The sequence below is a fragment of the Physella acuta genome, unplaced genomic scaffold (genome assembly GCF_028476545.2).
Source record: "Physella acuta isolate Inbredline_101_S28 unplaced genomic scaffold, ASM2847654v3 ptg000794l, whole genome shotgun sequence".
In the NCBI taxonomy this organism is placed as follows: domain Eukaryota; kingdom Metazoa; phylum Mollusca; class Gastropoda; family Physidae; genus Physella; species Physella acuta.
In genome coordinates this window covers 32501-57650 of record NW_026732312.1, presented here as the reverse complement: position 1 = coordinate 57650, position 25150 = coordinate 32501, and the positions used below count along the sequence as shown (strand labels likewise).

The following is a 25150-nucleotide window of genomic DNA, read 5'->3' as shown; positions in this document are numbered from 1 at the left end:
TTTATTGACAGAGTTCAGACAAGATTTTGGAAAAATTCAACTGCAATTTTGATGGATGTAGTAGGCTGAGGTGTGACGCCATTTTGGGGAGGGTGTCTGGCTTTTTCTGATGATGTGTGACGGAGGTAGGGGGAGGTAAAAATCGTCCAAAAAGCGTTACGTCATTTATGGATGACCCCTGTGAACAATCTGCTGCAATATTTTCTATAAAGTGATGTCCTGTATAGTACGTCTAATAGTCGAAGAATGTGTGTATTGTAATGAATTAGTAATGTAATATAATTGAAATTATTTTTTTTTAAATAAAAAGCTTTTAAGACGATGTGAGATGTCAGATGAGAGGGGAGTGGATCTGTTATTTAAAAAGTATTTTTAAAAGGTGAAGTTTAATAGTTATTTGAGGGAATTAGAAAATCACCATTCAGCCTTGACTCCCAAACGACCTCCATGATAAAAAACCTGCCTGTACCACTGACAGATATTTTGCACATTTTTAAATGACCTTTTAAAATATTGATCAGTGATCAGTTTACCTTATGTTGATCCAGCTTAGTTAATAAGTTAAAGAAAAATCGTTGTTTCAAAAAACTAAATTAACAAAGTGGAGGGGGGGGGGGCATCAAAGACCATGAGATCATTTAATGATGACTCCTGAAGTAAAATGAATGGGAGGTAATTTGAAACAAAGAAGGCTATATTGGTACTGAAGTCTTTGAGGGTATAATTACCATGTTCGAAACTGCCTTCATTCAGCAAATTGATTTTTAAGTTGTTTTTTTTTTTTAATTCTGATTTTTAAGTTGTTTTTTTTTTAAATTCATCTCTTATGCACAATATTTTTAATACATAGGATTCCTCTTGCCTGTATCTACACATATTTAAATTGGTTGGTCATCTTTATTCTTTATTGTTTTATTGTACAAGTCATACAACAAGTCCAACTTCTTTGTTTTTCCTTACAACATATTTAAGTATTGCATGTCAACACCTAAGTGAGTCATCTATGCGTCTTTCCTCCTAAATAGATTCCTGTTTCCAGCTGTTAATTATCTGCTACAGCAGAAGGGGAATCCATGATCAAAACTCAAGTCTTGGGTTAACAGTGCAAACTATACCCCCCCCCCCCATTAACCCTGTTGTCTCCCTTAATTCATAGTGCTAAGGGACACATTTTCATAAATTGAAAATATATTTATTTCATTTAAAGACATATGAACAAGGTAAATAAAGTTGGTTAGTTAAGTAAAACCATTCCTCACACGGAGAGATAAATAGCGCCACAGCTTTGTACATGCAAAAAAAAGTCATTTTCATATGAAACTAATGTAAATTTAAAGAAATCTTTAGAACTCAGTTATCAAAAAACCCTTACACATTTTCTTTTTTTTAAAACAATAAACATTCCCTTTGCGTAATCATTAGCCTACATCACTAAACAGCTACAAAATTTCATCATATATAATCTGTTTCCAGCAGAAACCTATTATAACTAAAATTGGAAGTTTATCTCAAAATATCCGAGAATAAAGATAAAACAATAACCCATAAAAACAACATTTTTTAAAATTACATTGTAGAAAGTAGACATTTATAAAATATATTGTATTTTACAAAACATGGTGTAAACTGCAACATTCTAGCATCAGCGAAAAAAAAATTTATTTTCTAAAGCATCAATGCTGTGTTTAGTGTACATATTATAAAACTTCTAAAGACAAACACATGTATTTTGCTATTAGTATTTTAAGAATAAGAAGAGCAAAATGATCACACAGTTTTTTTTTGTTCCACTTAAAAATGTCCACAATATTATCAAATTATTAGTATTAATAATTTAATAGTACTGACATTAACTAACTGTCAAGTTGTAAATTTTAAAAGTACAAGTAAAATTTATTTCATAACCATATAATAAATGGTAAAAACAGTAAATGTTTGTATTATTGCTTTCATAACTAAGTAGTTTTCATAAGTAAATGCTCAATTTTCAGGAAGTCACTGCGAGATAAATGCTTTCTGTGTACAAGGTAAAATGTTATAGCATAAAAAAATGTCACATGCATCAATCTGATTATAATTAATCACTAAACAAAATACATATGCAATATATCACATAATTAAAAAACAAATGAACACAGCAAATTACTGTAAAAACTATTAATTAGGTAGCCAAATCTCACAAAGTTTAATTCACAACTATACAGTTTTGGTATGTCTAAAAGTAATTATTTAAACTTTGATATATATTACCCTACTGCAGAATTGTTTATTGCTAAAACAGGGCTACCTTCTTTAAAGAAACATAAAAAAAACAATATTCATCAGTACAGAAATTACAGGCAAATAGTGTAAAGCATTTATAAATGGCAAACTTATAGGAAATATTTTTTAAATGGAATTACACAAGTCAACAAAGAACATTAGATTACTTGTCTTTGGCTTTGATATATTTAGAAGCTGTTGGCTTTGCTACACAACACTTGATGCCTATAGGGATTAACCCTTCTGTTTCATAATTTAACTAGTAATTATAGTTTTGATACCTATGGATATATATGTAATACATATATATGTAATATTTTAAAAATTCTCTTACCACCAAGCTTTTTCTAGAAAAAAAAAACTACAGGCACATATTAATATTAAAGGCAATAGAAGTATTTTAGGCAGTGATTTATATTAGTGTGAACCCAAAATTTTTTGATGTTCTGCTTTTTGCATTTCCACCATTTCTAAACTCAAATTTAACTAAATCATGAAGTAAAAATTTTACTTTGTCATATAGGCTTTTCAGTTTAAATTATTTACAAGTAAATAATAAATAATAGAAAAAAAAACAACAACCTGACAATGCTGATTAAAGTAATAATAGTAACTGATAACAATTGATTACAGTGAGCTGGTTTGACTAAGGCTGGACTTGTATGTTGGCACTTGAGTGGTCAACGATCAGGGGGTGTCTGTTTACACAGCGTAGAAAATTGACTAACAAGGCTGACCAACCAGTCTGGTGACTAAAGAAAAGAAAAATACAAGTATATTGAAAGCAAAATTAAATAAATAGTAAAATAATCTTAATTACTTATTATATTAGGACATTTTAATACAAACTGTATCACAATTTTGTAGGTTTACCTTGCACCACATCCTCTTCCAGTTTCACCATCAAAATATTCATAAAACAATATCAGATCTTTCCAATGAGGGTCACTGGCATACCGTTCGTCACCACCTAAATAAAAATTAACGATCGTCATTTTGATTCTAGGCTTGTAAATGTAAGTGAGTACTATTTTCATATTTATAAAATGATAATTTATTTTAATACATTAAAAACAAAGCAAAAATCATTTTGCAAACCATGGCATGGTCTATGTCCTTTTTCATCAGGCAGAACTAATTTGGTTATTCTAGATGACAATTCTCTGGCAACATCTCCTAGCCTCATTAGGTTGCCAGAACCTGTTGGACACTCCACCTTCAGCGTGTCACCAAAAAATGAATCATAACGTTCCAAATTCTCAATCACCATATAATTCACTGAAAGATATTCCGTCATATTTAATGGTATAATAGAACATTTTTAAATACTAAGCATGAGTATTCACATAATTAGTAAAAACAAAACAGTCATAAATCAAGAGGAAAGAACTTTTTTACTATGAATACAAAGAATTTTTTTTTTAAAATGCTGTGCAGTGCAAATGTCTCACGTATACATACTTGGTAACCATATAGGTCCTCTCCAGTTGCTATTTCCTCCAAACATATTAGTGTGAGATTCAGCTGGGTCATAGTGGACTGTATAGGTTGCCCCACCTGCTTCAAAGGTGAATGGATGCTTTTCATGGTACTAAAACAAATTTAGTTCAATTTATTTAGGACATCAAAACATTTTTAGGACTGAAAAAAAAGAATTAGGCCTAAAATGTAATATTAGATAATAAATACCTTAGAAAGGGAACGAATTCCATAAGGTGAAAGAAACTCTTCCTCATCTAGTAAATATTTCAATATTTTAATCAGCTGATCTTTTGTGACAAGGGACAACATAATAGCTTCCTCATCTTTTGATGCTTCTCCATCTATAATACTGCTGCGTCTGATTATCTAGCAGACATGTTAAATAATTTGATACATACTGTTTCAAACTTTTTCAATTTTTTTTTTCTATTTTAGCTAAATTAGAAAGAGTAGATATTGTGTGGATGCTTTACATTGATTTCAAACATGTACCTGTCTTTTGCTGACTAATCCTTTCCTATTTTTTAAGAACCATTGTGTTCTCTTGTAGAAGCCAGGATGCTGTTTGGTCTCAGACTCAAGAAGAACTAGAGAAGAAAAAAGAGGAACCTGAAAAAATGAAAGGAAAATATTAATCACATAGTGTTTGGAAAAAAATACATTTAGAGCATAGAATTTTCAAACCATCTTGTTTGCTATGTAAAATTATATCATCTAAAAGACATACTAAGCAGTAATCTTTTTTTTAAAAACGATAATAACCTAACCAATATCATAGTTTAATTCTAATAAAAATTACAATAGATATTAATCTTATCATAACCAAATGACTTACCATTCCAACCATGGATCTTATTTTCAACGGTGTCCTCCGGTTCTCAAAAATGATGTTATCATAATAAAAGCCATCTTCCTCATCCCATAGGTGAGCCACACCATAGTTAATAGCATCCAAAATGTAAACAAAATGTTCAAAGAATTTGCTAGCCATATCTTCATAGATTTGATCTCGATGAGCTAGGATAAGGCTGAACTCCACCATCAGTTCACAAAAAAATGCCATCCAAGCTGTCCCGTCTGCTTGGGCTAGTTTCCCACCTGTTGGCAGGGGCTTGGATCTATCAAACACCCCAATGTTGTCAAGACCAAGGAAACCACCTTCAAAAATATTCAACCCATCAGGATCCTTTCTGTTTACCCACCTATAATATTATTTATAAAAACAAGTTTTAATGCTAAATTTTAAAAGCAAATGAAAATCATTTTTAATAAAGGTCAAGTTAACCTGTTAATACAATAAAACTCAACTTTTCAAAACACTTAAAATATTACAAATGTTTATTTTAGTCAACTAAATAACAAAAGTTATGTCAAATAATACATGACTTCTTTAAACATTTGAAATTTGGCCTCACCAAGTGAAATTTAATGCAAGTTTCTGAAAACACCTGGCAAGAAATACTTGGTCTCTTCTAGCCCTGCAATCTCCTGAGGCCTTGTAGATTTTTAAAACAGCATAAGCATGTACTGGGGGATTAACATCACTGAAGGCAAACTCATAAGCTGGAATCTAAACGATAAATACTAATTATGATCATTGTTTATTTTAAAAGTTTTAATAAGGAAGCATTTTATAAATTAAGGATAACAAATTTTGATGACCAATTTGCAAATACTTTACGGGTGTTTAACAAAAAATGTGTAAATTTACCTGTCCGTTAGGGTGCATATACCACTCTCTTAGAAACAAAAGCATCTGATGCTTACAAAAGTTGATGTCTATACTAGCAAATGGCAACATGTGAAAGGCGAGGTCCCAGGAAGCATACTATAAAATATTTTTTAATAATTATTTCAAATGTCCAGAAGATATTAGAATTACATATAAAAACAAAATATTAGAAAATAAATGTACACTGCTTTTATAATGGTAGCATTTACAGCATTTTTTATTTACTTCATGAATACTGACAATATGCATGAAAATAACTTACCCAAGGGTATTCCCACTTATCTGGCATGCTAATAATATCCCTATTAAAAAGGTGCCTCCACTCAGAGTTGCGCATCTTAGAATGTGTAGCAGGTGGAGGTGGTTGCCCTTGGTCACCTTGCAACCATTCCTTTCCATCAAAAATAATCATTGCATTTATTTTAATACAGTTTCTTCATCAAATAACAACGTATAATAACGTATGTAATACATGTTCATGGTTCAACAACTGACTTAAGTAACATGGGCTAGTGAAGGTGAATTTGTGATGAGAAAAAGCAACTCACTAAAACAACATAGTGGTAGAATTGTTTGCTCCACAGCAGGCCAGCATAGGCTTGTCTAGTAACCAGAATTTGTTGAGGGTCTGAGCACACAATGACCTGGCCACAACACAAGTCAGGTTTTTAAAACAAACATGACTAGTTTTATTATGAAAACTAATTTCTACTTTTTCTAATACAGTTTTATAAAAAGCTTAATAGAATAAAATGAAATGTTTTTATCTAACCTTTTGTGCTTTTTATTCATTAACTAAGGGACATAAGAAAGAGACTACATCTCTCTCTACTACCCATACACCTAATGTGACTAGATCTTACCTCCTTGTAAAACTCATCTGCTTCATTTTTTCTCTTGGAAAAAATGTCGTCAAATTCTTCTTTTGAAAAGTAATTTTCTGAAGGTGGACCCTGAGATTTTTCAAACAGCCGAACTTTAACGACAAACTCTTCACCGCCAGGTATCTCAAGGACATAGTGTGCAGCACATTTTGTTCCAAATTTATCTGGATTCACAGCAAAATGCTCACCTAGAAAAAAGTTACACCAATAATGATAAGATATAGGTTATTACCTTGTTATTTATAATATTTAATTATAATACATGTGCAAAAGTTATACTTACGAAACAGAAGGTATCTATGAAAAGCATCTTTTACATATGGTATTTTATTATCTAAGCGATATATTCTTTTATAATTAGTTTCATTCTCAGTAAATAAAAGATCTGGTTTTTTCCCATTTTGGTCTACATCAGTTTCAAATATGTAGCTTCCTGAAACAGAATGTATATAAAACACATGTGATCAGATTCAGATGAAAGACTTTGAGAAAGATGATGTGATGGGGATAAAATAAATAGATGAAACTCATTTAAAGCTTTTATCTTTGACTTTGATACTTAGGCAATAACGACTTTTCTGTCACCTATAGGCTACCACAATCTTTTTGTCAGCTATAGGCAACTTATTTATCAGAAAATGACAGAATATAAAATAATGTAACCAAATTGTCGCTATCACTTGCAACCAAATTTCACACAAATGGTGCATGTTTATACTAGAGTCCTTAAATGCTATACTAATAGAATCTTCGAAAAATGGGGGGTGTCATGTTCTTGATAATTAAACCAAAAAGAAATAAAAATTGACAATGTTAACGCTGATCTTATCCTTAATCCAAACACTAACCCAAATCCGAACATAGCTCCAGCCTAATATTTGCCTGAACACTGAACCAACAAACACTGAATGCTACTATGAATAGTCCTATGATATACAAGCAAGTAAATTTGCATTTAGTTGAGTACGTGAAATAACAAGTACCTAGTGTTTCATGCTCAGCCTCAACCCGACCAGGGCCAGTTTCCTTCAGATTTGGTCTTTTAGACAAATGGGCCTGCAAAAATTGATTGAAAACTTTCAATCATGTTTAATGGCACAATAATAGAATTGATTGAAAACTGATAGACCTGTATATTATCTGGTTATTAAGAATAAGCGTCTATGTAAATGTAGTATTTCATATTTTTTATAGTTCTTTATGAAAATACTTTTTAATGGTGTTTTTAAAGTGCTAATACAAATAGTTTTTCTCAATAAAGACTTGAATGAGTTTTTTGGCAGAATTAACCTTCCACATTGCATCAGAGTTAGGGGGACCGTGTGATCAAATGGTAGAGCATTCCACTGCTAACATGGAAGTCTCGAGTTTGGATCCCGGGCTCTTGTCTGTAAGACGTGCCTGAGCTCACCCAGTTCTGATGGGTACCTGACTCACATCACGGAAAGTAAAGGCGACTGGGTTTCTTCACATTTTAATAACATTATTTTCAAATTAATATCCTAATTTATAACTATTTGTAATACACAAAAAATAAAAATATAATTACATCACAGCTTTCACCCCATGACCACATATTGCGGAACCACAAGGTTGGCATGACATGGATCCTGGCAGTCTTGGAGCCTCTGTTTGAGATGATATACTTGACCAGTATGTCGTCAGGGCTGGACTTGCAGAACTCGGCCTTGATGTCCCAGTAGTTGCCATCGTCAAACACGCCTGTGATACAGATGCAGCATTGCAGCAACTAGTGACCGACTGACGCAGAAAATGACCACCGTTTACCCTGAAGCTTGAGGTTCTGTCTGCTAAAACTAGATCTAAGCTACAAGGATTCTTTCTTTAATGCAAGACCATTTGGGGAAAAATTTTGGGAAAATTTGTAGCTAAGCACCAGAGGTAATAGTCTCCCTTTACTTTGTCAAAAAAAAGTTTTAATTACTCAAAAGTAATGGAAATTTGAATTTTTTTTTAAATGCATATAATTAATGCAAAAATATGTTGGATTATAATAAAGCTGGTTATATATATTTTTTTTTAATTTAAAGGTCTATAGGTTACATCTGCGTTAAAAAGTTAAACTAAGTTAAAACTAAGAAAACAAACAATACCCAGACTTGATCAAATGACACAAACCTGTATCCAATAGCTCATACTCCAGCTGCTCTTTAGTCCTGTACTTGTTCTCAGCCACAATGTTGTCATAGGGGTACTTCTCCTGGGGGTACTTGTACAGGGCGGACATGTAGGAGTGGGTGGGGGTACTGTCCAGGTAGTAGTACAGCTCTTTCACATCCTCACCATGGTTTCCCTGAACACAAGACACAGGTTTACACGGTGAGGGTCAGTGTTACTAGGGGGGGGGGGGGGTACTGTCCAGGTAGTAGTACAGCTCTTTCACATCCTCACCATGGTTTCCCTTAACACAAGACACAGGTTTATACAGTGAGGGTCAGTGTTACTAGGGGGGGGGGGGGGTACTGTCCAGGTAGTAGTACAGCTCTTTCACATCCTCACCATGGTTTCCCTGTAACACAAGACACAGGTTTACACAGTGAGGGTCAGTGTTACTAGGGGGGGGGTACTGTCCAGGTAGTAGTACAGCTCTTTCACATCCTCACCATGGTTTCCCTTAACACAAGACAGGTTTATACAGTGAGGGTCAGTGTTACTGGGGGGGGGGGGGGACGACTGTCCAGGTAGTAGTACAGCTCTTTCACATCCTCACCATGGTTTCCCTGAACACAAGACACAGGTTTATACAGTGAGGGTCAGTGTTACTGGGGGGGGGGGGGGGGTACTGTCCAGGTAGTAGTACAGCTCTTTCACATCCTCACCATGGTTTCCCTGTAACACAAGACACAGGTTTACACAGTGAGGGTCAGTGTTACTGGGGGGGGGGGTACTGTCCAGGTAGTAGTACAGCTCTTTCACATCCTCACCATGGTTTCCCTTAACACAAGACACAGGTTTACACAGTGAGGGTCAGTGTTACTAGGGGGGGGGGGTACTGTCCAGGTAGTAGTACAGCTCTTTCACATCCTCACCATGGTTTCCCTTAACACAAGACACAGGTTTACACAGTGAGGGTCAGTGTTACTAGGGGGGGGGGGGGGGGTACTGTCCAGGTAGTAGTACAGCTCTTTCACATCCTCACCATGGTTTCCCTTAACACAAGACACAGGTTTATACAGTGAGGGTCAGTGTTACTGAGGGGGGGGGTACTGTCCAGGTAGTAGTACAGCTCTTTCACATCCTCACCATGGTTTCCCTTAACACAAGACACAGGTTTATACAGTGAGGGTCAGTGTTACTGGGGGGGGGGTACTGTCCAGGTAGTAGTACAGCTCTTTCACATCCTCACCATGGTTTCCCTGTAACACAAGACACAGGTTTATACAGTGAGGGTCAGTGTTACTGGGGGGGGGGGGGGGTACTGTCCAGGTAGTAGTACAGCTCTTTCACATCCTCACCATGGTTTCCCTTAACACAAGACACAGGTTTATACAGTGAGGGTCAGTGTTACTGGGGGGGGGGGTACTGTCCAGGTAGTAGTACAGCTCTTTCACATCCTCACCATGGTTTCCCTGTAACACAAGACACAGGTTTATACAGTGAGGGTCAGTGTTACTGGGGGGGGGGGGGTACTGTCCAGGTAGTAGTACAGCTCTTTCACATCCTCACCATGGTTTCCCTGTAACACAAGACACAGGTTTATACAGTGAGGGTCAGTGTTACTGGGGGGGGGGGTACTGTCCAGGTAGTAGTACAGCTCTTTCACATCCTCACCATGGTTTCCCTTAACACAAGACACAGGTTTATACAGTGAGGGTCAGTGTTACTGGGGGGGGGGGTACTGTCCAGGTAGTAGTACAGCTCTTTCACATCCTCACCATGGTTTCCCTGTAACACAAGACACAGGTTTATACAGTGAGGGTCAGTGTTACTGGGGGGGGGGGTACTGTCCAGGTAGTAGTACAGCTCTTTCACATCCTCACCATGGTTTCCCTGTAACACAAGACACAGGTTTATACAGTGAGGGTCAGTGTTACTGGGGGGGGGGTACTGTCCAGGTAGTAGTACAGCTCTTTCACATCCTCACCATGGTTTCCCTTAACACAAGACACAGGTTTATACAGTGAGGGTCAGTGTTACTGGGGGGGGGGGGGGTACTGTCCAGGTAGTAGTACAGCTCTTTCACATCCTCACCATGGTTTCCCTTAACACAAGACAGGTCAGTGTTACGGGGGGGGGGGGGGGGGTCATCCATCTTAAGTCAGATCTTTAGGGGGGGTCAGTTTGCTGGGGGGATGGGGGTCATCCATCTTAAAGTCAGATCGGTAGGGGGGTCAGTTTGCTGGGGTGGATGGGGGTCATCCATCTTGAAGTCAGATCGGTAGGGGGGTCAGTTTGCTGGGGTGGATGGGGGTCATCCATCTTGAAGTCAGATCGTTAGGGGGGTCAGTTTGCTGGGGGGATGGGGGTCATCCATCTTGAAGTCAGATCGCTAGGGGGGTCAGTTTGCTGGGGGGGATGGGGGTCATCCATCCTGCTAGGGGGGTCATCCATCCTGCTAGGGGGGTCATCCCATGATGACCATTAGGAACCTTACTTAGGTTACATTATATGGCTCTATAGTCCAATAGACCATTGGATGATTGTGCATTGGAAATCATTAGCCCTAGCTATAAGCTGAGAAGAGCCATTTGCCTCTGGAAATTACATTATCTTTCTTTTCTAATACAAACCACTTTTAAGTGAGCTCTGTGTAAATTAACTTGAAATTAGGAAGTTAATCTTATTAGGAAATGAAGGGCTATCACTGCTCATCACACTTAATAATGGTGGATTACTGATCCACCCACCCACCCTTCACTCAATTGCAAATGTTGCTCCATCTCACTGCAAGGACAAACACACATGCAGGGTTAAAAGTTGAATTGAAGTTAATCCTCTTGCAAAGCACTTATGTACGCTGCCCCCCGTTCATTCAATACTCCCACTGTATACTGAAGTAGATTCTATTGTAGTGAAATAAGTAAAGCAATTTTAAAATAGGCAATACCGCACTTTTAAACATGCTCACGTATGGAGGTTGATGTCCCGCATAACTTGAGGCCGGTGACCCGCACGTCTTGAGGCCGGTGACCCGCATAACTTGAGGTCGGTGACCCACATAACTTGAGGCCGGTGACCCGCACGTCTTGAGGCCGGTGACCCGCATAACTTGAGGTCGGTGACCCACATAACTTGAGGTCGGTGACCCACATAACTTGAGGCCGGTGACCCACATAACTTGAGGCCGGTGACCCACATAACTTGAGGCCGGTGACCCACATAACTTGAGGCCGGTGACCCACATAACTTGAGGCCGGTGACCCACATAACTTGAGGCCAGTGACCCACATAACTTGAGGCCGGTGACCCACATAACTTGAGGTCGGTGACCCACATAACTTGAGGCCGGTGACCCACATAACTTGAGGCCGGTGACCCACATAACTTGAGGCCGGTGACCCACATAACTTGAGGTCGGTGACCCACATAACTTGAGGCCGGTGACCCGCATAACTTGAGGTCGGTGACCCACATAACTTGAGGTCGGTGACCCACATAACTTGAGGTCGGTGACCCACATAACTTGAGGCCGGTGACCCACATAACTTGAGGCCGGTGACCCACATAACTTGAGGCCGGTGACCCACATAACTTGAGGCCAGTGACTCACATAACTTGAGGCCGGTGACCCACATAACTTGAGGCCAGTGACCCACATAACTTGAGGCCGGTGACCCACATAACTTGAGGCCGGTGACCCACATAACTTGAGGCCGGTGACCCACATAACTTGAGGCCGGTGACCCACATAACTTGAGGCCAGTGACTCACATAACTTGAGGCCGGTGACCCACATAACTTGAGGCCAGTGACCCACATAACTTGAGGCCGGTGACCCACATAACTTGAGGCCGGTGACCCACATAACTTGAGGCCGGTGACCCACATAACTTGAGGCTGGTGACCCACATAACTTGAGGCCAGTGACCCACATAACTTGAGGCCGGTGACCCACATAACTTGAGGCCGGTGACCCACATAACTTGAGGCCGGTGACCCACATAACTTGAGGCCGGTGACCCACATAACTTGAGGCCAGTGACCCACATAACTTGAGGCCGGTGACCCACATAACTTGAGGCCAGTGACCCACATAACTTGAGGCCGGTGACCCGCATAACGAGACCGGTGACCCGCACGTCTTGAGGTCGGTGACCCGCAAGCCCTAGGTCGGTGACCCACACGTCAGACTACGTCTGGTCGCCGGTGACGAATACATGCTGCACGTCTTAAGGCTGTCTACCCTCACGTTTAGACCCCCCTCCCCATCATTTCCCCACAATGTGGCAACAAACTGTCCACAGATTCATCAAGTCTGGCTGTGGTGTATTGGCACCAGAAACTCACTGGCTCCTACTTGTATGCTGTATTACAGGTCAAGTTTCAGGTCTGTCTCACCAGGGAACAAGACATTGTACAAACGGCGCACGAATACAACTAAGAAAGCTGGTATAAAAATAGAATCCACTAAATATTTTATCATCAGCTTCTACTGAGCACCGCCAAAAAAATGAATTAGGCGAGAAAAGTGTTACATGTCATTGATCGATACTGTGCTGAAATAAACACTAAATTACATAACAGCCTAAATTTACCCAGTATGTTGTTCTTCGCGGATTTGGACATATCGCGGTGATTTTCTGGAACCTATCAATAAACAAGTTAATTAAAAAAGTCTAGTGACATTTATGCGCAATTTCCTCATGTTATCTAAAAATAGCTCTGACGTATAATGCTGGGGTGCGTTCAAGCTAGAAGAACGATCGGTTTGTATGTGTTTATGTAATTTTAAAATTTGTGACCGAACGAGAGGATATTTTTGAAAACTTTCTTCGGCAATATTGTTCTAAATTATGGCAGAAATCGATTGGTACATGTTTCAAGTCGCTAAGTGGTCTGGTTGCCGAGATATGGGCCAAAAACTGCATTTTTTCGAGGTTTTTTGGCTTTTCCGGGAAATACATGAAAGAAACCCGGAATTTTTATGGCCTATGCTCATTCTCGTAACTTGCTTAACATAATTGCTTTTGGAACTAGTCATCGATATTGCTTCGTTGAGGAGGAGATACGACTTAAAGCCCGGACACACATTCATCCATTCATTCATCCATCCATTCCCAGAAATGACGAGTTAATAAACGCAATTCTCCAGAATGGAAATTGCGCTAAAAAGAACTCAATGGTCTGATAGACGACTGGATTATTGCGCCTTGTAAATCAAAGCGCAAAGCCTGGGTAGCAAGTCACGTGTTGCCCATGTATCAGATCCTCCTCTTGGACGGGAGGGAACCTAAAAACCCGGGCAGTGTTTCTTTCAGATATCTCTTCGGGGCACACACACCCCCTCCCCCCAATGAAAGTAAAATATGAAATCGATGTAACTAGGGTAGGCCTAGCTACTAGTTACAAATCTGATGCAACTGATAACGAACGATAAGCCGAGACGCAGTATTACAGTCTGATGCAACTGATAGCAGGTGGCTTATTAGATCGGAATGATAACAATCTCAAAGCCAACGCGTGCTATTTTGGGAAACGGTACGAGGGGATTCAGACGGCCTGTCAACTTTGATTGATAGGATGCAGATGTTTATTAAACGGACTGTACGTTAGAACTGCGCAACTAGTAGTCGGAGACATCGAGTACAAGTATCGATTACGGAGGAATACAAGTACGAGGACGAGTACGAATACAAGGGATAAATAGGAGGGGACGGCGGAGCTCTTCCCTTTTCGATCGCTCGCTCTCTTCATCGCTCGCTTTAGATCAGTCAGTCTGTGTGACATATCAAGTTGGTTATATTGTGTTAAGAAGGACAATAGACATGTGGATTCAGTTATATGAAGCCTAGTGAGGACTGTTAGGGGTCAGTTGATTCAGACTATTATTGTGAAGCATTCCTGTTGATTCATTGTGTTATATTGAAGCATTTCTTGATTCATGTAATAAAAGGATCAATAGCGAACCTGCATCTTCGAGTATTTCTACTGTAGTCGATGTTGTGTAGCATGAGTGGTTAAACTCGTTACATTTGGCACTACAGGCAAATAGTCTCGTAACATGTGGCGTTGCGAGCAGGGTAACTGTTCGCTCGTTACAATTGGCGTCGTCGGACAGGATGAATTCAACTAGACTTGCCGTTTGAGGCACCCATAGTCAACCTTGTGCATAACTGTGTTTTGTGTGTATGTGAATTCGGACATTCAGGAACTGTGAAAATTGAGGAACGAGAAAAATTTTTCATACACACACGGTAAGAAAGAACTCTTTTTTTGTTACTTACGGAATAAAATGTCTACTCTGGACGAGAAGCAGACCCATATAGTGGTCCTACCCAGAGAGTCCCACATTAACAAATTTTACGGGGACGGTGATCCAACTTTAACCAACAGGTTCAGTGAAGAGGTCAAAGCGGCCTGGGCCTCGAGAGGTATGTCACCAGAGGAAAGATTAAGACTGCTGATGGGCAGTATAGGAGAGACGGTTAGGGCAGAGGTCAAATGCCACGATAAAACCACCCAATCAGATCCAGATAAGGTGCTGGATCTGATTATGGAGACCTTTGGGGAGAGACGGTCGGGATCGCAACTGCTGGCAGGGTTCGTAGGCTTAAGGCAGAGAATGGCGGAGAGTGTGATGGAGTACTCACACCGGATGAACAGGGCCTTTGATTCGGTAAAGGTCAAAACACCTGACATTGATGTGCGCCTACTGAGGGACCATTTCATCGAGGGGCTAGCAACCCCGATCCTAAGAAGAGAGTTGAAAGAGGAGGTCCACAAAGACCCGCAGTTGACCTTCCTTCAGGTCAGGAACTCAGCGATCCGCAGGTCCGAGGATGAGGACCAATCGAACTGTTCGGTGGACAAAGTCTCTGTGCCTGAACAGAGACAATCCCCACCCACAGGGGCCGACACGATGGAGACCATGATGGCTCAACTGTTGGCCCACCTAGATAAGGTTGACCAACGTTTGGAGAGGTTAGAAAGCAGGTCAACAGCTGAGAATCAGGAAAAGAACGGGACAAAACAGAGACGGGTTGGACGGCCGCGTCCTGCCAAGCCATCACTCCAATGGACGGCCGACGGTCGACCAATTTGCTTGTCCTGTTCACAACCCGGACACATGGCACGGTACTGCCAGGGAAACGGTCGTCCTCTGTAAGGCAGGTTCAGGCTACAGAGGGGCGAGGTTATGGCCCAAGAAACAAAATGATGGGAGTCTGTCCCGAAATGGTGATTACGATTGGGGACATTGCGGTGAAGGCAATTGTGGATACAGGCTCCCAAGTGACGACAATTACGGAAAATTTTTACACCAAATGGATGAAAGGAAAAGACCATAGGTTAAGGTCTGACACGTGCATGCGCCTGACGGCAGCTAATGGACTAACCATTCCATACTGTGGTTATTTTCTGGCGGATGTCGTGGTGGCGGGACATAGGTTGAAGCAGGTTGGGGTGTTCGTTACGAAACACAACCTAGAGACAAATGTGTCAAATATACCTTGCCTGTTGGGCATGAATATTCTTGGCCAGTTGCCAGAATTTCTTACAAATATTGTCGGATCGACCACACCAGGTCGGGGATCCAAGTTGGCCAGGTTTGCCAAGACCAGAGGAAGGACAGCAGTCCCGGCAAACACGGTCAAGGCAATCACATTACAAATTGGTGATAGAAGCGTGAATGGTGATGTGATGATAGAACCATGTGGCGCCGCACTGAGGGCAGGCGTCGTGTTACTGCGGACATACACAACAGCGGAAAACGGACTAGTTCAAGGGTTGGTAGCTAATGTTTTGGATGAGGAAATTTTTATACCGCCTAATACTCTGGTAGGAGTACCACAGAACGTCGAGGTACTAAGGTCGGCACAGTGCATCGAACTGAGCAATACCAGCAGTAATGAAGTAACAATTAGGTCGGTCAATGTGACGGCCGAGGTGAAGAAAGAGGATGGCCGATCATATACATTCCCGGAAACTGAGGACCCAAAACTAAATGAATTGCTGAATAAATACAGTGATATATTTGCCTCGTATGAGGGTGATTTGGGGTACACGGAAGTAATCAAACACCAGATACCCTTACTACAAGACAAGCCGGTGGCGCAACCCTACCGAAGATTACCACCAAGTCACTACTCGGCGGTGAAAGCACACCTGAATGATCTACTAAAAAAGGGAATTATTACAACCAGTACAAGCCCGTATGCGGCACCGATAGTAGTGGTAAAAAAGAAGTCAGGGGAGATAAGACTGTGTTGTGATTACCGGAAATTGAACAATATCACAAGAAGGGATGCATTCCCCTTGCCTCGTATTGATGAATGTCTTGATGCGTTGGGGGGAGCAAGATTTTTTTCTACCTTGGATTTGGCTAGTGGCTACCACCAAGTGGCCATGCACCCCAACGATCAACATAAAACTGCATTTATTTCTCCACTGGGACTGTACGAGTGGACCCGTATGCCGTTTGGTTTGACTAATGCACCTGCTACATTCCAGCGAGTAATGCAGAGTGCTATGAGTGACTTTCTATTTCAAATAATGTTGGTGTACTTGGATGATATTCTAGTTTACTCAAAAACTTGGGAGGACCATCTAAAAAGATTAGAACAAGTGTTTCTCCGTCTTAGGGAGATAGGAGTAAAGCTGAACCCAGACAAATGCTGCTTTGGTCTGAAATCGGTACATTTTTTGGGTTATGTGATTTCGTCGGATGGCATCGCCACTGACCCAGATAAAATTGCAGCTGTTAAAGAATGGAAACAACCAACAACTACGGTAGAGGTCAGGTCATTCTTGGGTTTTGCTTCCTATTATAGAAAATTTGTACCTGGTTTTGCAAAAATTGCCGCACCATTGCATGACTTGGTAAACAAAATGACAAAGAAACACAGTAAGGAGAAAAAGAAAGGCAAAACACAACTGATAGGTGAATTATGGACTGATGAATGCCTGAACTCGTTTAAGCTCTTGAAAAAGGCTTTGACAGAGGCGCCGATATTGGGATACGCGGACTTTGACAAACCATTTCGGTTAGAAATTGACGCCAGCTCTAAAGGTCTGGGAGCTGTGCTATCACAACAACAAAAGCAAGGCTTCAGGGTTATTGCGTATGCCAGTCGAGCTCTGAAGGGATCAGAGAAGAACATGACAAATTACAGCGCCATGAAACTAGAACTTTTGACATTAAAATGGGCTGTGACTGAGAAATTCAGGGACTATCTATTAGGTGCTAAATGTGTGGTATACACTGACAATAACCCCCTGAGTCACCTAAAGACAGCAAAGTTGGGATCCATCGAACAGAGATGGGCAGCAGAATTGGCACTCTTTGACCTGGAGATAAAATATCGCCCGGGGCGGTCCAATGGCAATGCGGACGCTTTATCAAGGAAGAAACGCTGACAGGAATATGTGAGGTCAGAGCGTCAACAGATATCCCTCATGGGGTACAAGTGATGCAAAACGGGCAGACCGGGGTGGAGCACATATCCACAGAGCCCGGACATATGGACAGTAGTGATTTTAATTGCCTTAATCACAAAAAGATAAGAGATGCCCAGAGAACGGATAGTGGCTTACAACCGCTATTGAAATACATCCAGGAACAAAAATTCCCAGGAAGAAGGGAAAGAGAACAATTTGGTCGAGAAACAAAGAAAATACTGAGTCAGTGGGACCGTCTCAGTATACAGGATGGTGTTCTCATGCGGAGAATTCATGACCAAATTGATGGGACAATACACCAGGTGGTGGTGCCTGGACAATTACGAGAAGAAGTGCTAAGGTTGGCACATGACAGGGCAGGACACCAGGGTCAGGACAGGACGCACAAAATTTTACGACGGAGGTGTTACTGGCCCAATATGGAAATGGAGGTCAAACGCCATTGTGAGGCTTGTGTGAGGTGTCAGCATGCGAAAATGCCAGTTGTCAAAATGAGACAGCCATCAGGACACCTACTAGCGACAAAACCACTAGAGATTGTGGCTATGGACTTTACGTCGTTGGAGCAATCATCGGATGGGACGGAACATGTGTTGGTAATGACTGATGTATTCACCAAATGGACTGTGGCGGTGCCCACACGAGATCAGACTGCCAAAACAGTGGCAAAGGTCTTAATAGAACATTGGTTCATCAAATATGGCATACCAAGACAATTACACTCTGACCAAGGAAGGGCTTTCGAGTCAGAAGTAATTAACCAACTGTGCAGCCACTACGGGATCAACAAATCTAGAACAACCACATTTAATCCGAAAGGAAACGGACAGTGTGAACGGTTCAACCGTAGCATGCATGATTTGCTGCGTACCCTAGAACCTGAACAGAAAAAACGTTGGCCTGATTTTCTCCCAGAGTTGGTATATCTATACAACTGCACCCCCCATGCCACAACCGGCTTTGCGCCACACATGTTGCTGTTCGGACGGGATCTCGACTCCCTCTTGATTTGTTCCTAGGAAAAAGGGAGAGTATGACTGGCTCATACACCGCACTGGAATATGTGAATGAACATATGAGAAGAATTAGAGAAATGTACAGGGTAGTACAGGAAAGACTAGAACATGAAGCACGGCGAAGGGAACCGCCGGTACAGACAAAGGACCCGCCACTCAAACTGAACGACAGGGTATTACTGCGTAGCCACCCGTTAGGCAGAAACAAAATCCACGATCTCTGGGGACAGGAGATATGGCGAGTCGTGGAGATGCCTAAAGTAGCAGGTGGCCCCTTTAAGATAAGACCCATCGATCACGCCAAACCGGATCGGTGGGCGAATATTGCTCAATTAAAGAAATATTGGAATAGGCAAGAAGAGCAGTTACACACAAGGAAATCCAAGACAATTAGGGAACCGGAAACTATAACGGAAATTCACATACCCATCCCGGAACCATATCACCATCAACAGAACAACCGCGATACACAAGTGGAGGATAACGGCAACAAAGAGGATCCCGTTCCTTCCAGAAGCAGAGAGACAGTAGACCATCAGATAAGTGGTCCGCGGAGAAGTTTGAGGAACAGAAGGAAGACGAAATTTTTTGTCAGCAACCATCAATTCTTTCATGGTCGCGCTGGTATGAGAACAGACGGTTCAAAAAGCTATAAAAGTGAACTGGTGAAGGCACCAAACGAAAAGGGTGGATGTGAATTCTAGAACTGTTTTGTGTCTCAGGAAGATGATGTAGACACAGTTGATATGTGAAATAGGTATAACTGTCAATCGTATACGAATGGGACGACGTGGACAGTGAGTGGAACAATAAAATGTTTTTACGATTGTGCGATTGACTTTGGAGGAATGCACCTGCCAAGCGTTGTTTGTGGTTGAAAACACACAAAAAAAGGCAGGGGTGGATGTAACTAGGGTAGGCCTAGCTACTAGTTACAAATCTGATGCAACTGATAACGAACGATAAGCCGAGACGCAGTATTACAGTCTGATGCAACTGATAGCAGGTGGCTTATTAGATCGGAATGATAACAATCTCAAAGCCAACGCGTGCTATTTTGGGAAACGGTACGAGGGGATTCAGACGGCCTGTCAACTTTGATTGATAGGATGCAGATGTTTATTAAACGGACTGTACGTTAGAACTGCGCAACTAGTAGTCGGAGACATCGAGTACAAGTATCGATTACGGAGGAATACAAGTACGAGGACGAGTACGAATACAAGGGATAAATAGGAGGGGACGGCGGAGCTCTTCCCTTTTCGATCGCTCGCTCTCTTCATCGCTCGCTTTAGATCAGTCAGTCTGTGTGACATATCAAGTTGGTTATATTGTGTTAAGAAGGACAATAGACATGTGGATTCAGTTATATGAAGCCTAGTGAGGACTGTTAGGGGTCAGTTGATTCAGACTATTATTGTGAAGCATTCCTGTTGATTCATTGTGTTATATTGAAGCATTTCTTGATTCATGTAATAAAAGGATCAATAGCGAACCTGCATCTTCGAGTATTTCTACTGTAGTCGATGTTGTGTAGCATGAGTGGTTAAACTCGTTACATTTGGCACTACAGGCAAATAGTCTCGTAACATGTGGCGTTGCGAGCAGGGTAACTGTTCGCTCGTTACATCTATATAGGAAATACGTGTTCGTCCCCGCCCCGGATAAAAAAAAAGTCTGAAAGAAACACTGAACCTGAGGCTACAGTATACGTTTTTTTTTAAAGTTTTGAACCCCGTTCTAAAAAAGCACCATTACCCAAAGCAAAGATAGGCATACAGTTGTTTTTTTTTAAATACTAGCAAGATGACCCGTCTTACCTCATTCCCGGTGAGGCCAAACAGCCTCTCTTTGAGTATGGGATCTTTCTCGTTCCAGACACACAGGGCAAGGCAGAGCCGGCACTGGTTGTCTGTGATGCCCAGCAGCCCATCCTCCCCCCACCTGTAGCATCTGGACCGGGCGTCATCGTGGGGGAAATATTCCCAGCTGTGGACCAATACAATGACGTGAACATGCGTGACGTCACAAAGTGTCTTCGATTTTTTTTTTGTGGTCAAACTCCATCTTCACGCGATGTCAAAAAAAGTCACAACATAGGTGACATCACAAAAGTTTCCTGACGTCATAAAAAAGTCACTCTATAAATGTGACATGATAACGGTTTCTTCCTCCACAAAAGCTCTAGTTTTGTGCATGCGTTTAGTGGGACCTGGGCAAGGATTGGGGGGGGGGGGGGGAGAACGTTCTTGTAATGCTACAAATATAGGCCGAAAATGAAATAAAATTGGAGCTAGGATTAGCAGCAGTGCTGGGGTTAAGACTCACTCAAGGCTTGTCCAGTCCATTTTAAATTGGCTTCAAGCACGCCAAGTTAAAGCTAAGTAAAGGTCTTAGGATAAAGTCGTTCGTAAATGACATCATATTCCAGGTGCGAAGTGGAAGGGGGTGGGAATTGATGAAGTGTTGAAGCGGTATGTTTTTATGTTATACTAAATTTAACGAGTTAAACCAGTTACAAGGTGTAATACAAAATAGACCAATTAACCTTACATTGACTCGGATTAGATACAATTATCCAGTATAAAAACGGATCAGTTATGTTTTAAAAACAGAAAATTAACACATAGGGGGAGGGGCTGGAGTGTGATGTCATGCAAGGGGGGGGGGGGGGGTTCTGTGACGAAGTGTGACTTGGGATGGGTGGATTAATCGACAGTAAAGCGTCACATCGTTTATGGACGACCCCCGGACGAAGGTGTATGGACATGCCATTACAGAGGCTTAGCGAGGCGGCGTGGGGGGGTTGGGTGCGGGGGGTGCGGACCCCACCGGGTGAAACCATTTAGGGGGGTGACACCAAGGCAAAAAATAGCAAAATATATAGAGAACACTTTGAGGGGGGTGGAAATCGAAAGTTTGAGGGGGGGGGGGGGGGTGCAAATCGAAAATATGTCCCCGGAAAGGGTCGCTGCGCCTCTGGGGGGGGGGTGACACCATTAAGTGCCGCACCAGGTGACACCCGACCTCGCTACGCCACTGTGTCATTACATTTACAATTCGTACCATTTCCCCGAATTGTCACGAATGTTTGAAACAGCAGCCCCCCCCCCCCCCCCCCCACCCCCTCCCGATGAACGCACTACGGGTGACACTTACCATTTGGGGGTTGAGTGGTAGACGCTAATGGCACTGAAAGTTTTATTCTGCATGCAGGGATGTGCAAGAACCGCGTGTACCATCCCCCCCCCCCCCACCAGAAAGATATCTTGTGTGGCCTGTCAGTCCCCCCCCCCACCAGAAAGATATCTTGTGTGGCCTGTCAGTCCCCCCCCCCCCCACCAGAAAGATATCTTGTGTGGCCTGTCAGTCCCCCCCCCCCCCCCACCAGAAAGATATCTTGTGTGGCCTGTCAGTCCCCCCCCCCCCCACCAGAAAGATATCTTGTGTGGCCTGTCAGTCTAACGAGGTAAAAGCTACCCATTAGACAGAAATGACTTCCGCTCTTCCGCCATGTCGATTTTACTTTTAGACTTCAGCTTGACAAATATTTCAACTGTCTGTTTTCTAGCTTGGGGGCGACATATTTATTGACGTCACGCTTTTGGCGATTTTTACTCACACCCCCCCCCCTACCCCATCGTCACAAAATGTCAGACCCAGTAATGACGTCACACCTGCTCACCACCCCCTCTTAGATTCAGAGGCGTAGCGACACTTCCCGGCGCCTGGGGACAAACTTTCGATTTGCACCCCCCCCCCTCATACTTTCGATTTGATTTACACCCCCACCCCCCCCCCCCCCCCACTTCAAACTTTCGAAACTATTTATAATGTAAAAATGCAGCTAAAATAACATTTTAATTTGTTTTTACAACCCATTTTAGCGCCCCCCTAAGGTCGGCGCCCGGGGACTTATGTACCCACCCCCCCCCCCTCCCACCATCGCTACGCCTCTGCTTAGATTGGACTTTTTTCTAAAATATTAATTGAGATGTGTCAAGGCTATGTATATTGATTAGTTTTAAATACAGTTTACAAAAACTGTCTTAAAAATGCCAAATACTACTAAAATTCAGTTTCAAAAGTTCTATTTAACATGAAAAAGTGTGATGTCTCTCTTTCTGAAACCCTCCCTTATTCTCGTCACACTTCGTCACAGAAATCTGACCCCTCACCCTATCCCCCTGGGAGTGTAACGTCATTTATGAGCGAACCCCTAAAGTATTTTATAAATTTGGTAGCAGTCAGAAGAAAGCAGGTAGGCCTATCGATACTATCAGTCGTGCTATACAGGCGTCATGTTTGTCTGTATCGTCGTCACTGTTAGCATACTTCAGGAGTTATCTCCGCTTGACATGAACAGGGCGACGGACAAAAGGGGCAAGAACTCCGATAGGGTAATAAAAAAAGAAGGATCACGTCAATACGGCTGACTCCAAAATTAAGATTTATCAAACAAGATCCAGATATAAATTGAAAACACCAATTTCCTAACTAGCAGCACTGATTTATTTTAAAAACATCACGTGTCCATATGCCAGCAGCGGATATTTTTGTCGATTTATTCCTTGGCTGCCTGGGGCTTCACTAATTCATATATTTCTATGGATATTTCCAGGAACTTAGTCCAAGACTGCCCACGGCTTCTCTGATTAGAGAAACAGAATGTTCGGGTTATTAGTGGACAACATTGCTAGTGGGAAAGATTTTTCTTTTAAACCCGGCTTATCCTAAATGGACGGGATTAATCCAAGAACATTTCGGAGCAGTTCCAGATGTGTGCTGATGATAAGGGCTGGCTAAAAAAGTGTCTGGCTTCAAGTTGTGTTTAGTGTTCGTCCATAAATGATACACCTTAAATCACTTTTGAGGGATGGGGGGGGGGGGGGGGCAGACTTTTACTTTTGTGTTGATATGCTAAGTAGGCAGGAATGAGAATGTCATTATATATTTCGTCTATTTAAAAACAAGTTAATAAAAAGTCTAGTGACAATTTAAGCGCAATTTCCTTAATTAATTTTTTGTGACCGAACGAAAGGATATTTTTGAAAACTTTCTTCGGCAATATTGTTCTAAATTATGGCAGGAATCGATTGGTAAATGTTTCAAGTCGCTAAGTGGTCTGGTTGCCGAGATATGGGCCAAAAACTGCATTTTTTTCGAGGGTTTTTTGGCTTTTCCGGGAAATCCAGGAAGGAATTCCGGGAATTTTTTTGGCCCACAATCATCCTCGGAACTTGCTTAACATATTTGCTTTGGAACTAGTCCTCGATATTGCTTCGTTGAGGAGGAGATACGACTTAAAGCTGCGGACACACATCGGACACACATCCATCCTTGACGAGTTAATAATCGCAATTGTCCGTATGGAAATTGCGCTAAAAAAAACAATTACATTGATGGAAAAATAAATGTGTGCTAACATTAGGTGTTTTTTTTTGGAGGGAGGTGGTCAGGAAAATTAGTAATTTCGTTTTAAATTAGGAGGGGGGGGGGAATTAGGATGGTATAACAAAAGGGTGACGGGAGAAGGGGATTTTTAAATGTCGTCGGTTATGGACTATCCCATCAATGCCATCAATGCTATCAACTTTTTATTCGCTTCCAACCCTTTACTAACGATTATAAAAACAACACTGACGACAATGATGAAAATATATTTCAAACAAGAATAATTCTTTGACTTTCCTATGGCCACACTAGAATTATTATAGTCTGTTAGAAAAACGAATATTTTAACCACTTGCGCTTTAACTTTAAACTGAAGTATTTTTTATTCCACATCTGAATAACAAAACATGCTTACCAGTTGCCATCACTGGAGTAGTCTCCCTGACAGTGGCCCATTGCCTCTCGGCGAGATAGGGGCCCCATTTTTTCCAGCGTTTGCTTTTGACTTTGTCTTCCTTCAGACGTCGTTGCTCGGCAGCCATTCTAAACTGCTAGAGGCTGCTGTCTAGCAATGTGGCTTATCACTCTTTCCTAGGAAGCTGTCAAGTGGGAAATTGGAACTAGATCTTTGTATTGTTAGAATGCAATTATTTGTTGAGTTGGCAGGTTGATTTATTTTCATAAGCGTATTAGCTTGTGTTGAACCTGCAGAGGCGAAGCCAGATGATGTTACTGATAGGGGGTTATAACCTCACGACAGTGACTTAATGGTGTCACCCCCCTCAGAGGGAGGCGAAGCTACC

The 25150-nt window shown here is 41.5% G+C and overlaps 1 protein-coding gene across 1 annotated transcript in view; it reads right to left on the bottom strand.

Annotated features, from left to right (window-relative positions):
- Positions 1-825: 825 nt before the first annotated feature.
- The window catches only part of LOC131951014 (uncharacterized), a 29964-nt gene continuing 5639 nt past the window's right edge, over positions 826-25150 (bottom strand). Inside the window, 19 exon segments of the mRNA XM_059313270.1 lie at positions 826-3014; positions 3136-3232; positions 3361-3540; positions 3724-3853; positions 3952-4110; positions 4237-4353; positions 4580-4946; positions 5160-5314; positions 5456-5572; positions 5739-5867; positions 6025-6120; positions 6340-6548; positions 6644-6793; positions 7344-7416; positions 7910-8082; positions 8500-8674; positions 20774-20942; positions 24763-24787; positions 24790-24946. Coding sequence (XP_059169253.1) covers positions 2909-3014; positions 3136-3232; positions 3361-3540; positions 3724-3853; positions 3952-4110; positions 4237-4353; positions 4580-4946; positions 5160-5314; positions 5456-5572; positions 5739-5867; positions 6025-6120; positions 6340-6548; positions 6644-6793; positions 7344-7416; positions 7910-8082; positions 8500-8674; positions 20774-20942; positions 24763-24787; positions 24790-24889 — 2727 coding nt within the window. The 5' untranslated portion in view covers positions 24890-24946 and the 3' untranslated portion in view covers positions 826-2908.